The 11807-nt window shown below is 37.8% G+C and overlaps 1 protein-coding gene across 1 annotated transcript; it reads left to right on the top strand.

Moving 5' to 3' along the window:
* The first annotated feature begins 316 nt into the window (after nucleotides 1-316).
* LOC135200738 (uncharacterized) lies at nucleotides 317-11428 on the top strand. The gene is made up of 10 exons (XM_064229343.1): nucleotides 317-608; nucleotides 1292-1415; nucleotides 2751-2904; nucleotides 3832-5128; nucleotides 6826-6986; nucleotides 7116-7633; nucleotides 7882-7888; nucleotides 8349-8465; nucleotides 10109-10401; nucleotides 11283-11428. Exons 1-10 carry the CDS (start codon nucleotides 344-346, stop codon nucleotides 11392-11394), a joined length of 3048 nt encoding a protein of 1015 aa, XP_064085413.1. The 5' UTR covers nucleotides 317-343; the 3' UTR covers nucleotides 11395-11428.
* Nucleotides 11429-11807: the final 379 nt, after the last annotated feature.

The raw sequence follows: 11807 nt of genomic DNA, 5'->3' as shown, positions 1-11807 counted from the left end.
TTGGTATCTGTTTCCAATTTCGAAATGGGAGAGATTTTCTTCCAAAAATAAAAAACAAATTCAAACAGCACGTTGAGGGTAAAAGTATTTTATATGTACAACCATTTGTATACTGTGTGTTCGACATATAGTAATAAACGATATCTTCTTGCGGCCGTTTACTTGACATTTAGCATTCGGTGTGTAGTACGAACCCTTCAGAGTAGGTGACGCTTAGGCAAACAAGCCAGAGCTGCCAAAGTAGCACCCAATTCCTATCTCTTCATTTTCATGAGTTTTTTTATATAAAATCTTATGTAGGAATTGGTTGTAAGTTAAAGAAGAGTTGATTCAACGGTTTATCATGTCTTCCCGCCCTTTCTCTCTCTCTCCCAAAACAGCCGGCGAGGCTTTGGTCTTCGGCCTGCAGAACATGGATATATACAACCCTCGGAGGCTGGATTCGTACGTCCGATATTACTTCAGCAATGACAACCGGACAGAGGGGAGAGTGACCGAGATATCGCAAGCTACCGTTTGCTACCGCTACTGGATCTTGCAGTACCGAGACATAATACCGCTGTTTTCCTACGCTTACTCAGACTGGGCTGACAACGCCATCTACTTTTGTGAGTACGAAACGGTTATTTACAGCGTTGTAAGTCTAGCTACGAAGAGGTGAGACTTTCTTATATATAATTAGCTGCATTGACATGGTTCCCATCTTGACCAAGGAAGTCTTAAACCAAAAAGGACTTTTAAAGGAACTACATAGGTACTACTACACTTTCAGGATTTACTTCGAGGTCAAATTTAATCCTGAGAGTGGACGTATTCCAGCGTATATCTACTGTCCGGCTGTTTATTTTTTTATAAGTAACTTCGTTTTTAAGTCATGCGTGCAGATTTATGCAAGTAATATATATATATATATATATATATATATATAGATATATATATATATATATATATCTGTGTGTGTGTGTGTGTGTGTGTGTGTGTGTGTGTGTGGCGCGCCTTTAATTTAATTTTGTGTTGAGCCATATGAGTATAAAATTACAGCTTGATCTTTGTTTTCGCATTTGTACAGACGAATGGAAGGAGGCGGGCGGCAGACAATCCCCTTTTCACTGTGACCCATTATCACAAATCACTTGAATATCTATATTTCACGAGGAAGTGGCAACGCCGCTCAGAAGGAAATGCCTGATTTACCAGATTACTTTTTTTTTTTTTTTTTTTTTTTTTAAGTTTGATTGTAGCCGTGATCATGGCGGTTCATTTAACGGTTTATTTTCTTTTTCTTTTAAAGTCCAAAAGATAACGGCGCTGGATTTCTACTACAACGACGGCAAAGAACATTCGAACCTCGTCCTGGACGACACACCGGAGATGTGGCATCATCACTGCTTCGTCTTCACTCATCCTACGTACAAGTAGGTCTATATATATGTAATCCTACGTACAAGTAGGCCTATATATATGTAATCCTACGTACAATTAGGCCTATATATTAGGTGACCAGACGTCCCCGGAAACCCCGTTTTCAGTGACCTGTCCCCGGAAATGTCCCTGGTTTTTCGCTGTGACTGAAGTACCCGAATTTGAAATTGGAATACAGGAGAGGAAAAAAAATACAAAAACAAAAAAAACGGAAATGTCGACCAAAACTATACATAGCTGCACATTGTACTACTCGCACTGCACAGTGAGCAGTGTATCTAACAACGGAAATGATAAACAGCTTTGCACGGCATAATTTGCGAGATGACCTTCCAAGAACATGAAACCAAATTTCCCGCCAAATAATCGTCAATACCGTCATGCAAGTCCCTGACTCCCTCCCTCCCCGCTTGCCTACAATTCCTGCCAGCTGCCATCATCCAGTGGTGTTTCGCCCGTTGATATAAATTTCATTTTTGTTCAATCACTGGTTCGTAGTCATTATATTATAGCTTACTTTGATTTAATCAATTGAATTTTCATTCAATTCATTTGCAATTTAGGATAAATAGGATGACAGAAACTTTTTAACGCTGCTTTATGAATGGTGAGGGCTGCAGTATTCACCGTTTTAGTTTTTCAGTGACAAAAGCACGTCATGTTTTGGAGGTTTTGACGCCTCTGAACCGAAAATGTACCCGGATTTTCTCTCTGAAATCTGGTCACCTAACTATCCTACCTACAAGTAGGCCTATACATGTAGTTTTCATTACACGTGCGCTTATGTAGGCTTATGTACGTGTTAACAAGATTTATATATAACAAAACCGAAATGTGCTTGAGACAACTAAATAAGATATAGAATGGAAAGGTAAATTATTAGGCAAAATACCATTCTGAGGCCCTTCATTTTCGGGTAAAAATTGAATTTTCCAAACTGCATGTTTTTATTGCATTACTGTTTGACTTTTTCTCTTTTCTTGGTTAATTATTTTATTCTGTTTGAGGGGCGGGTTCTTTTCACAAAATGCCCCATTTTTCATTTGAAGTGAGTGTCAGAATAATAATATTAATTTTCATTTGTATATCTCTTTTTCTTTGTTGATTTTCTCTTTTTATTTCTGCTTTTTTCACATAGTGACCCCTTTTTCATTTAAAATTAATGTGGTCACAGCAGTAATAATAATAATAATAATAATTTACTATTTCTGTTTTCTTGATTGACTTTGTTTTTTTCACATAGTGACCCCTTATTCATTGGACGTGACTTTGGGCATAATAATAATAATAATGACAATTATATTAATGATAATTATTTCATTCTCCAGGATTTACATAGACGGCGAGATGGTGAGGGAGGGACATTTGAGTGTAGAGTCGGCCATCATACCCCTGAATGGCACCATCTACCTGGGGCACGACCAAGACACTTACGACGGGGGCAGAGACCCCCAGCAGACTCTCACGGGGTATATGACTCAGGTTGGGTATTTTAACCAGTTTTTTTTTTTTTTTTTTGCACATTTTATTTTAGGAGCAAGAGCCCGTGCTGCTAGATAGCAACTCATTCTTCTGGTATCTATAATCCTATTTGCTTTTTTTTGTCCATTACTCTTCATATCAGATACCTACGGTCTGTTAATATATATATAGAATATTATATATATTATTTAAATAATATATATATAAATAATAAATATATAGATATAAATATAAATATTATATATATATATATATATATATATATATAAATATAAATATAATATTATAATATATATATATATATTTATTAATATATATATATAAACACCATATATTATCCACCATCAAAGTAAAAGTAAGTTATATAAAATTTTTGCTGTTTCCCTAGAAGAAGCACGTTCTATCATACAATCACCTTTACGCGCAAAAAATCATAGATGATATTTTTTTGTGTTTAATTACATCAGATTTATTGAAGAAAGTCAAATTGAATTTCCTTCATCGGTTATCTTTTCACGCAAGAGCCTGTGCTTGTCGTAAGACAGTATACCCCACAGCCCCACTACTTCATTCCTCTGTCATGTCTGGGCTAGGTAAGGGCATCAGGTGGGCTAGTCCGTCGGCCTCCGTGTTAAAAACTTGTTATTCATGATTATTCTCAGTAGGCCTAGCGTCCCTCAGTCTCCAATATGAAATTGAATCTCCAGTATGAAATTAAACCTGTTAGATTATTCTCAGTAAGCCTATTTGTCCCTCAGTCTCCAATATGAAATTAAACCGGTTATATTATTCTCAGGAGGCCTAGTGTCCCTCAGTCTCCAATATGAAATTAAACCGGTTAGGATAATGTTTATATCCGTAGGTAAACTTTAAGGGGGCGTTGTTCAAAACTGGGAAATACTGAAGATTACTCGTCTCATTCCGTAGGTGAACTTCTGGGACTACCCGATAAACCCGGACGAAATAAAGAGAATGGCCGAATGCGTCATCAACCTGAGAGGGAACATCATATCCTCCGACACGACGCCCTTTGAGACATCCTTCGTCCAGGTGGAAACCATGAAAATAAAAGAGTTCTGTCAGAAGAGCGGGAAAGTCGTGATCATTCCAGACCAGATGTACCCTGACATAGCCAACAGGTTCTGCTTTCTAACAGATTCGCTATTTTACGTCCCGGAGAATGACAGGGAGAACGAAGAGCTCTCGGTTCAAGCGCAGAAATTCGCGGATATTTGCGAAGGCCACAGTTACCGTCTCTTGTATCTTGGGGCATCGGACAGGGAGAAAGAAGGTTTGTGGGCGAAGTTCACCAATGGCGCCCCGCTGGTCTATTTCAACTGGTTTGAGGGCGAGCCAAATGGTCAGCGCGATGACAACTGCATCGTACTCCGAAGGTACGACCCATATTGGGCCGATATGGTCTGCGATTACAAACTCTGTTTCTCCTGCAAAAGGACTCATATGGATTACCTGCAGTTGCGCGGCCTTTGTGAGGCGAAAGAACATCAGACAAGGTTTTTACTGGAGGGATACATCAACTGGAAACCTTACTTCAGGGGCTATTATAACCTGTTGATCTACCACTCGGGTTACAACGAGTGGCGGTTGAATGACACGCATACGAACATCACCCTGGCGTCTCTGTCGCCGTCCAAGTCTTCCGATTACCCGATTGGGAGGAACACTTGGGACGTCGTCAGTCCATTTTGCAACAACGTCGAAGGGGACTCCGTCGTTCTAGGCCTCTCCATCTGCACGACGGAGGAGTTCATGTGTTCGGACGGCTCCTGCGTGCACAGATCGGTCAGGTGCAATCTGCTGGACGACTGCTTAGACCGAAGTGATGAAGAGAATTGCACGTTGGTCTCCTTCAACGACAGGTACCAGGATTACAAGCCGCCCCCGGGGGAGTCCTTCGGTGTCCCGCTTAAAATCTCCCCGGAGGTCAGCCTCATCAGGTTCTCCAACATAGACGACATCAACCTTGCTTTCTACATTGAGATTGAAGTGGCTCTGGTGTGGATGGATAGGAACCTGCGCTTTAAGAATATAAAATCTGAAGAAGGGAAAAACAAATTAAGCGACGAAGAGGTCGGACATATATGGAAGCCGGAAATCGAGTTTCTGAACGTGAATAACGGGCAACTGCAGCTGTTGAAGAGCGGCATCTATGCCCGAGTGGTTGGCAGCCCTGATCCTCCACTTTTCACTGATGTCAAAATGGGTAGCTACAGGATTTATTCATTTTTGTGTTTTCTCTTAGCCTGTTGTACGAACTTATGGGTCATTTCTGTTCCCCATTATTTTATATATATTCTTCTCACCATGGCTGAACAGACACCTGATTTCCATACCACGGCCATGGACTAGATAATTAGAAATAATATTTACTTTCTTTCATTTAACTTCTGTATTATCACCCTCTCTAGTCACTTTGGCAACTGGCTTTAATCTATATCTCTCAAATCCAATGGGCAAAAAGTTCTTTACTTTCTGGGTAACTGTATCTTTTAACTGCTTAACTTTGTAAGCTTGCACTAAATCTTTGCTTTTCAGTGTTGTAGGTACTCATATGTACACATGCACACACATGCATATATATATATATATATATATATATATATATATATAGATATATATATATATATACATGATAACTTTATCACGAAGTATATAAAACGTGATGCTATGTATAAATAAAGGTTTTGCCACGGAGGAAAATGAAAGGCAAGAGAACCAAGAACTTTCGGTCTGACACGACCTAAGTAAAGGGATCGTGTTAGACCGAAAGTTCTTGGCTCTCTTGCCTTTCATTTTCCTCCGTGGCAAAACTTATATATATATATATATATATATATATATATATATATATATATACATATATATATATATATATGTGTGTGTGTGTGTGTGTGTGCGTGTGTATGTGTGTAATAGATCAGACCAACTCGGCAATACCCAGGAAAACTGAATGACAGTCGATCATTTACCTTAGAAAGGAAGTAACATATGATTTGGTTTTGATTAATATGTTTATTTAAAGCAATGAATTCTTGACATAATTATTAATCACGGGAAAGTAAAGGCCTTTTCAATAATACACATACTTTACGCGACAAAAGGATTCAAAGGATATGCAGGAACATTTTTCTAAGCATGGCCGCAATTCTAGTCACATTACTCGGCCGGACACTGGGTGAGAAAGAGTACCAACCTGTTTTACACCAGCCCAAAATGTTATCCCATGGCTGGGTGTAAGCGGCAGTTTGAAGCCTACACAATCACCTTCCTAGGTCAAATGAGGGTCCCATGCAGAACTTCGTCTAGATCCTTCAAGTGGTTCAGATTTCTATAGAGCACAAGTTTACAAGTTTAGTTACATTCAGATATATAGATATATGTTTGTGTGTGTGTGTATATCCATCAAGTTACCAGATTTTTACTTATTAGGTACATTGTGAATATGATTTTGGCAAAGTTACTTCAACAAATTAAGATTTTATAGAGACATTTATAAAATTTCACAAGTCAAAACCTGAAACATGTCATAAGCACAAGTCGATAACTTACCACACAGTTTGAATACAAGTCAACAACTTATTGGAAGTACTACCTAGCGTGTTACACATTGTCCAGCATTTTTTTTTTTTTTTGGTACATTCTCCAGATGTTTTCAACATGTTTATGATATGTATACAATCAGTTGCTTGCCTTTCCACCCTCTCTAAGCAATTGTTTCATAGTGCAACTGCAAAAGGTTTTCCTCCTGTTACACCTTTCAAACCTTTCTACTCTCGATTTCCCTTTCGGCACTGAATGACGTCACCATAGGTCCTAGCACTTGGCCTTTGGCCTAAATTCTATACCCTATCCGATTCTGCCAATGCAAGTTTTAACGCTTCCTTTGAATTCTCTCCCCAGACACAATCTACCAGCCGGAGAACAGCCGCCTAGTGCTGCGTCAGCAGTACTACGCCAGCTTCAACTGCCTGTTCTACCTGTTCAGCTACCCCTTCGATACGCAGACCTGCTCCATCATTGTGAAGCTGGCCTCCGCTGACCTGAAAGTCATAGATATGGAGGTCAGAACAAAATAAAATTCTATTGTGAGCAAAACTTAGATCTTAAAATATCAACAAAATATTATTATGCAGTTTAGATTGACACCAAATATTGACTCTCTTATACGGCCGATTTTCATTATTACCCAGAATGCAACAGTCGAATACGGCGGCCTACGTCATCTGTCCAAGTACGAAGTCAAGGATCTCCGCATATTCATGAGACCCCGTAGCGGATACGCCGTCATGGAAGTAAGGGATGATATGAAGGGACATTTGATTCCCATTAATCCTGTTACCATTGGGTCATTATTCAAGTTTAAAGATCGTTTGTGCCCTTGTATGTCCTCTGGGTGTGTGTATAGCTATAATTGTCCTAAATGTCATTTAGGAACTTATATTGGATCCACCAAGAGGCTTCTGAAGGTACGCATAGATTCACATCGTGGAGTAAGCTATAGGACAGGCAGCAAAATTGCAAACCCAGAGTTTTCTAGCATTAGAAATCATTCTAAAATTTTTAAAACCTCCATCGAAAATAAGAACTTTAAAATTGTAGGACAAGCTTCCAACAGCCACGATTTGACAATTTTAGAATCGTTAATGATCAAACGACTCGTCCCCTTGTTGAATAGCCAAACCTCTGCTGGCACACTGCACCTCTCTTAGTTTCTATCTTTTATCTCCAGTCTTGACATTGCCGCTGAATAGGTTGGTCCAGCTTTGCCTAACTTTTGAATATTTTTTATTTTTGGGGTTTTTTAATTTTTTTTTTTTTTTACTTATTTTAAGAGTTTTTTGTCCTGTTTATTTTACGTTTTATGTTTTTTTTACAGTTGTCATTTTAGTTGTCCCTTTTAATATTTTAAGTTTGCAATCATTGTGCAACTTTTATTTTTAAATTTTAAATTCTTAGCTTTATTGTAATTTTATGTTATCTATTTTGTACAGCCCTCGAAAATGTAATGAAGACATTACGAAACGTCGGGAATAAACTGACCCTATTAGCAAGTCTTTATGTCCTCCTCCTCATTGATGTATATCCGGCTGTGGCCACCGCTGTTTGGAGATATATATATATATATATATAATATATAATATATATATAAAATATATATATATATATATATATATATATATATATATATGTGTGTGTGTATATATATATATATATATATATATATATATATATATATATATATATATATATATATATATATATATATATATATATATATATATATATATATACGTATATATATATATATATATATATATATATATATATCTATATATATATATATATTATACTGTTACGCTCTTACCGCCACATTTCAGAACGATTCAGTCAAAGAATAAAGATAAAATGTTCTTATTTTGCAGGTGACCTTTGACCTTGAACGAAGGTACAGCTTGCTGGTTCTGACGGTCTTCTTACCCACGTTTCTCCTCTTGGGTATCGGCTACGTCACGCTCTTCGTTAAGCTCAAGGATTTCGAAGTTAGTTGTACTTTCTTGTACTTGATTATTCACAGGTGCTCGCTCACACACACACACACAAACCATTTCCATTAGATGCACTTAGTTCCTTACCCATTGGTTCTAAAGGTGTCAGCGTGTACCAGTATCACCAACACTGGTCTATGGCAGTGGTTCTCAACTACGGGGGGGATTGTGACCACAGACTGGCAGGCTCAAACTGGCTCTAGGACTACACAAAACGCAATGTGCATCGGTCGGCACTACTGAGGTCACACTGGGTTTTCTGCCAATAGCTTGCGTGTTTGTGTTAGTATTTTGCTGCCTGTTATTTGGAATGCACCTTGTGAGGCAGACAATTTTGGAAAGGGGTTTGTTGGGGTGGGGGGGGGAATGACATTTTGACATATGGTGAAAGAGTGCATGGGCCAAACACAGGTTGAGAACCACTGCTCAATAGTCTAGCTGCAAAGAGTTGAGACTTCTCTATAATTAGCGGCTCTGACACGTTTCCCATCTTGCCCAAAGAGGTATTTAATCCTAATCCAAAGTGATACACATTCAGGATTAACTCCATATTTAATTAATCCTGAGAATTGACACATTCCAGCGTACTGTCCAGATTTTTTTTTTCTTTCCTTTTTACTTACAAGTGACTCTGTACTCTTGTAATGGATGTATGGTTATCCAATCATTTACAACCAAATAGAGCCTTGTCCACCAACGAAAATTAAAATAAATATGCTATATTTTATTAGAAATCATTTCTCTGTAGTGTTTAACGTGCACATTATTTATTTTTTACATTTTCATCCTAATAAACAAATCATAAATATCCTATCCTTAAATTCCTGTATCTAACTCAACACACCTTTTTCAGACCTTTTTAGCCTCTTCCAACAACAAAGTTTTTATAGGCTTATTCCCCGAGGAAGCGAAAAGTACAAACTCACAGGTTCTGTAAGAACTTTCAAAAGGAATCCATTGTCATTCCCTGAATAAATACAAATCTCAAATCTGTAAAATTGTAGTATCAACATTTCTGCCAAAGACCGCTAGACTGCGGAACAGCCGCGCAGAGGATGTCATGTAATTGGAACTTCAGAAGATCAAACGAAAATGGAAGACATTACTAGGCTAATTTTTAATCTGTTTATTATTTTTTACTCATTTTTTAATAAGTGTGATCTCTTCTTTCCGCATTTCACTCTACTTCCTCTTAATTCTTCCTAATGAACACCATTCTTTGGAAGCTTGACTTTCAAGTCACCTGCTCCTGTGGGCTACTTCCATATGAATAGGTTTCATCTACTGAATAATAATAATAATAATGGAGAAACAAATCCACAGTTATGTAAATGTGCATATATTTAAATTCAAAACTTTAAGCATAGCATTCGGGAATTTGTTCGGTTCCCCTTATCAGTCATAAATGTACATTTATATAACTCTGAATTTGTTTCTCCATTTGAAGACTGATGCTACTATGAGGATTTTTTAATAATAATAATAATAATAATGAGAACTTCACTTTCCCCTAAGAAGCACAGCGATCAGCTTTCCTTCAAGAAAATCTACCCCCTCGTTCCCTTAACAAGCGCAGAAGAGATTAATCTGTGACCATTTACAAGCAGGTTCCCAAAACTCTCCTTTTCCCTTACCAGGTGCGCACCATGATGGCCCTGACGACGTTACTCGTCCTGTACACGATGTTCGACCAAGTCTCCAGCGGCCTGCCGGACACGGCCTACATCAAGATGGTGGACCTGTGGTTCTTCTTCTGTATCTTCCTCATCTTCAGCATCAACCTCGTCCACATTGCCACCGAGTTCTTGCCTCCAGGAGAAGAAGAAGAAGATTACGGAGCAAGGTTATTCGGCAAGAGAAAGGATCTGGTGTCTCCCGTAGATATGGTGAAAGGCGTTCAGAAGCAGCTGCCCAGTGCTTATGCCACCAAGTAAGTGCAGTAATTTATTGAATCTGTTGATGAACAGAATAATGCTGAGACATATGCATGATTTAAAATGTACTGAATCATATTTTACTGTCTTCCTTGCTTATATTTGGCACCACAGTCCTTTTCTCAAATTATGATATACGAGTATAGCGTCTTCCCTGTACAATAGACACCCAGTACAGTCCTGTGACTTTGTCTTTGCAGGAATTGGGCAGTAAAATTCGAATATAAAATTTAGGCCAAAAACCAAGCACTATGACCTATGAGCTCATTCAGCGCTGAAAATATCAAAATAATAGTTAGGAGATGGTTGAGGAAAGTTAGATGGAAGAAAGAGAATATGAAAAGAGGTAGAGTAAAAGGAATTCAATGGGTTGCAGCTAGTGGCCTAAGGGACGCCGCATAGAACCTCAATTAATGCCTACAGTGCACCGTTTGATGTGCACTGGCGGCACTAACCCCCCTCCCAAAATTTGACTGTTAAAAAGTAAAAACAAAAGAGCAGAAGGCATTATAACTAAGGCCTGCTAGACGCTACAGATGAACCTGTAGTTATAGTTAATATCTACAGTGAAATCTGCTACAGCATTTTATAATGGGGAAATAGGATATTTGGTATGTTGATCATCCACCCTCTAGTCATCAGACATACCAAATTGCAGCCCTCTAGCCTTAGTGGTTTTTATGATTAAAGTTTAAATTTAGCTGTGATCGTGTGTCTGGCGCCTCTATAGGTGCAAACAACACGAGCCAACACCGGGCCGTAGCTGAAAGTTTCAAGGGTCGCGGCTGATAATTTCATTGGCCGTGGCTGAGAGTTTCATACATCATTATTACGGCGAAGAATTTTTTACTGGTTTTGATATTATTTCCTTCCGCAGGTGGACAGGGGCTCGCGTCCTCGCCCTCTGCAGGAAGGTTGTGTATCCTACCATCGTGGTCCTGTTCGGCCTGGGATTCTGGGTCGTCATCCTTCTGGATAAAAACGTCTGAGAATTCACATGGGATTATTATTATTATTATTATTATTATTATTATTATTATTATTATTATTATTATTATCATAAATATATGAGAATTCGCTGTGAGACCACAAGAAATTATTATTATTATTATATGAGAATTCACTGTGAGACCACATGGGATTATTATTATTATTATTATTATATAAGAATTCACAAGATATTACTTTTATTATTATTATTATCGTAAATGTATGTGAGACTTCACATGGGATTATTATTATCATTATTATAACAAACTTTACATGGCATTAAAATTATTGTATTCACTATTCATAAAATGTGCAGAACTTCACATGTAAATTTTTGTATGATTCCTAGAGGAAAAAAAAAAAAACTAAATAATATTCACAGGGAATAAATTATATATATATATATTATATA

Source organism: Macrobrachium nipponense, chromosome 27 (genome assembly GCF_015104395.2).
Source record: "Macrobrachium nipponense isolate FS-2020 chromosome 27, ASM1510439v2, whole genome shotgun sequence".
Classification (NCBI taxonomy): Eukaryota; Metazoa; Arthropoda; class Malacostraca; order Decapoda; family Palaemonidae; genus Macrobrachium; species Macrobrachium nipponense.
The sequence above is the reverse complement of the archived record's forward strand: the minus strand, read 5'-3'. Positions and strand labels throughout refer to the sequence as shown.

Bases quoted from the DNA above. Each gene is read 5' to 3' on its own strand.
- LOC135200738 (XM_064229343.1), top strand. From the start codon at position 344: ATGTCTTCCCGCCCTTTCTCTCTCTCTCCCAAAACAGCCGGCGAGGCT. The intron at 1,416-2,750 runs GTAGGTCTATAT...TTCATTCTCCAG, and splicing joins TTCACTCATCCTACGTACAA to GATTTACATAGACGGCGAGA. The intron at 2,905-3,831 runs GTTGGGTATTTT...CTCATTCCGTAG, and splicing joins TCACGGGGTATATGACTCAG to GTGAACTTCTGGGACTACCC.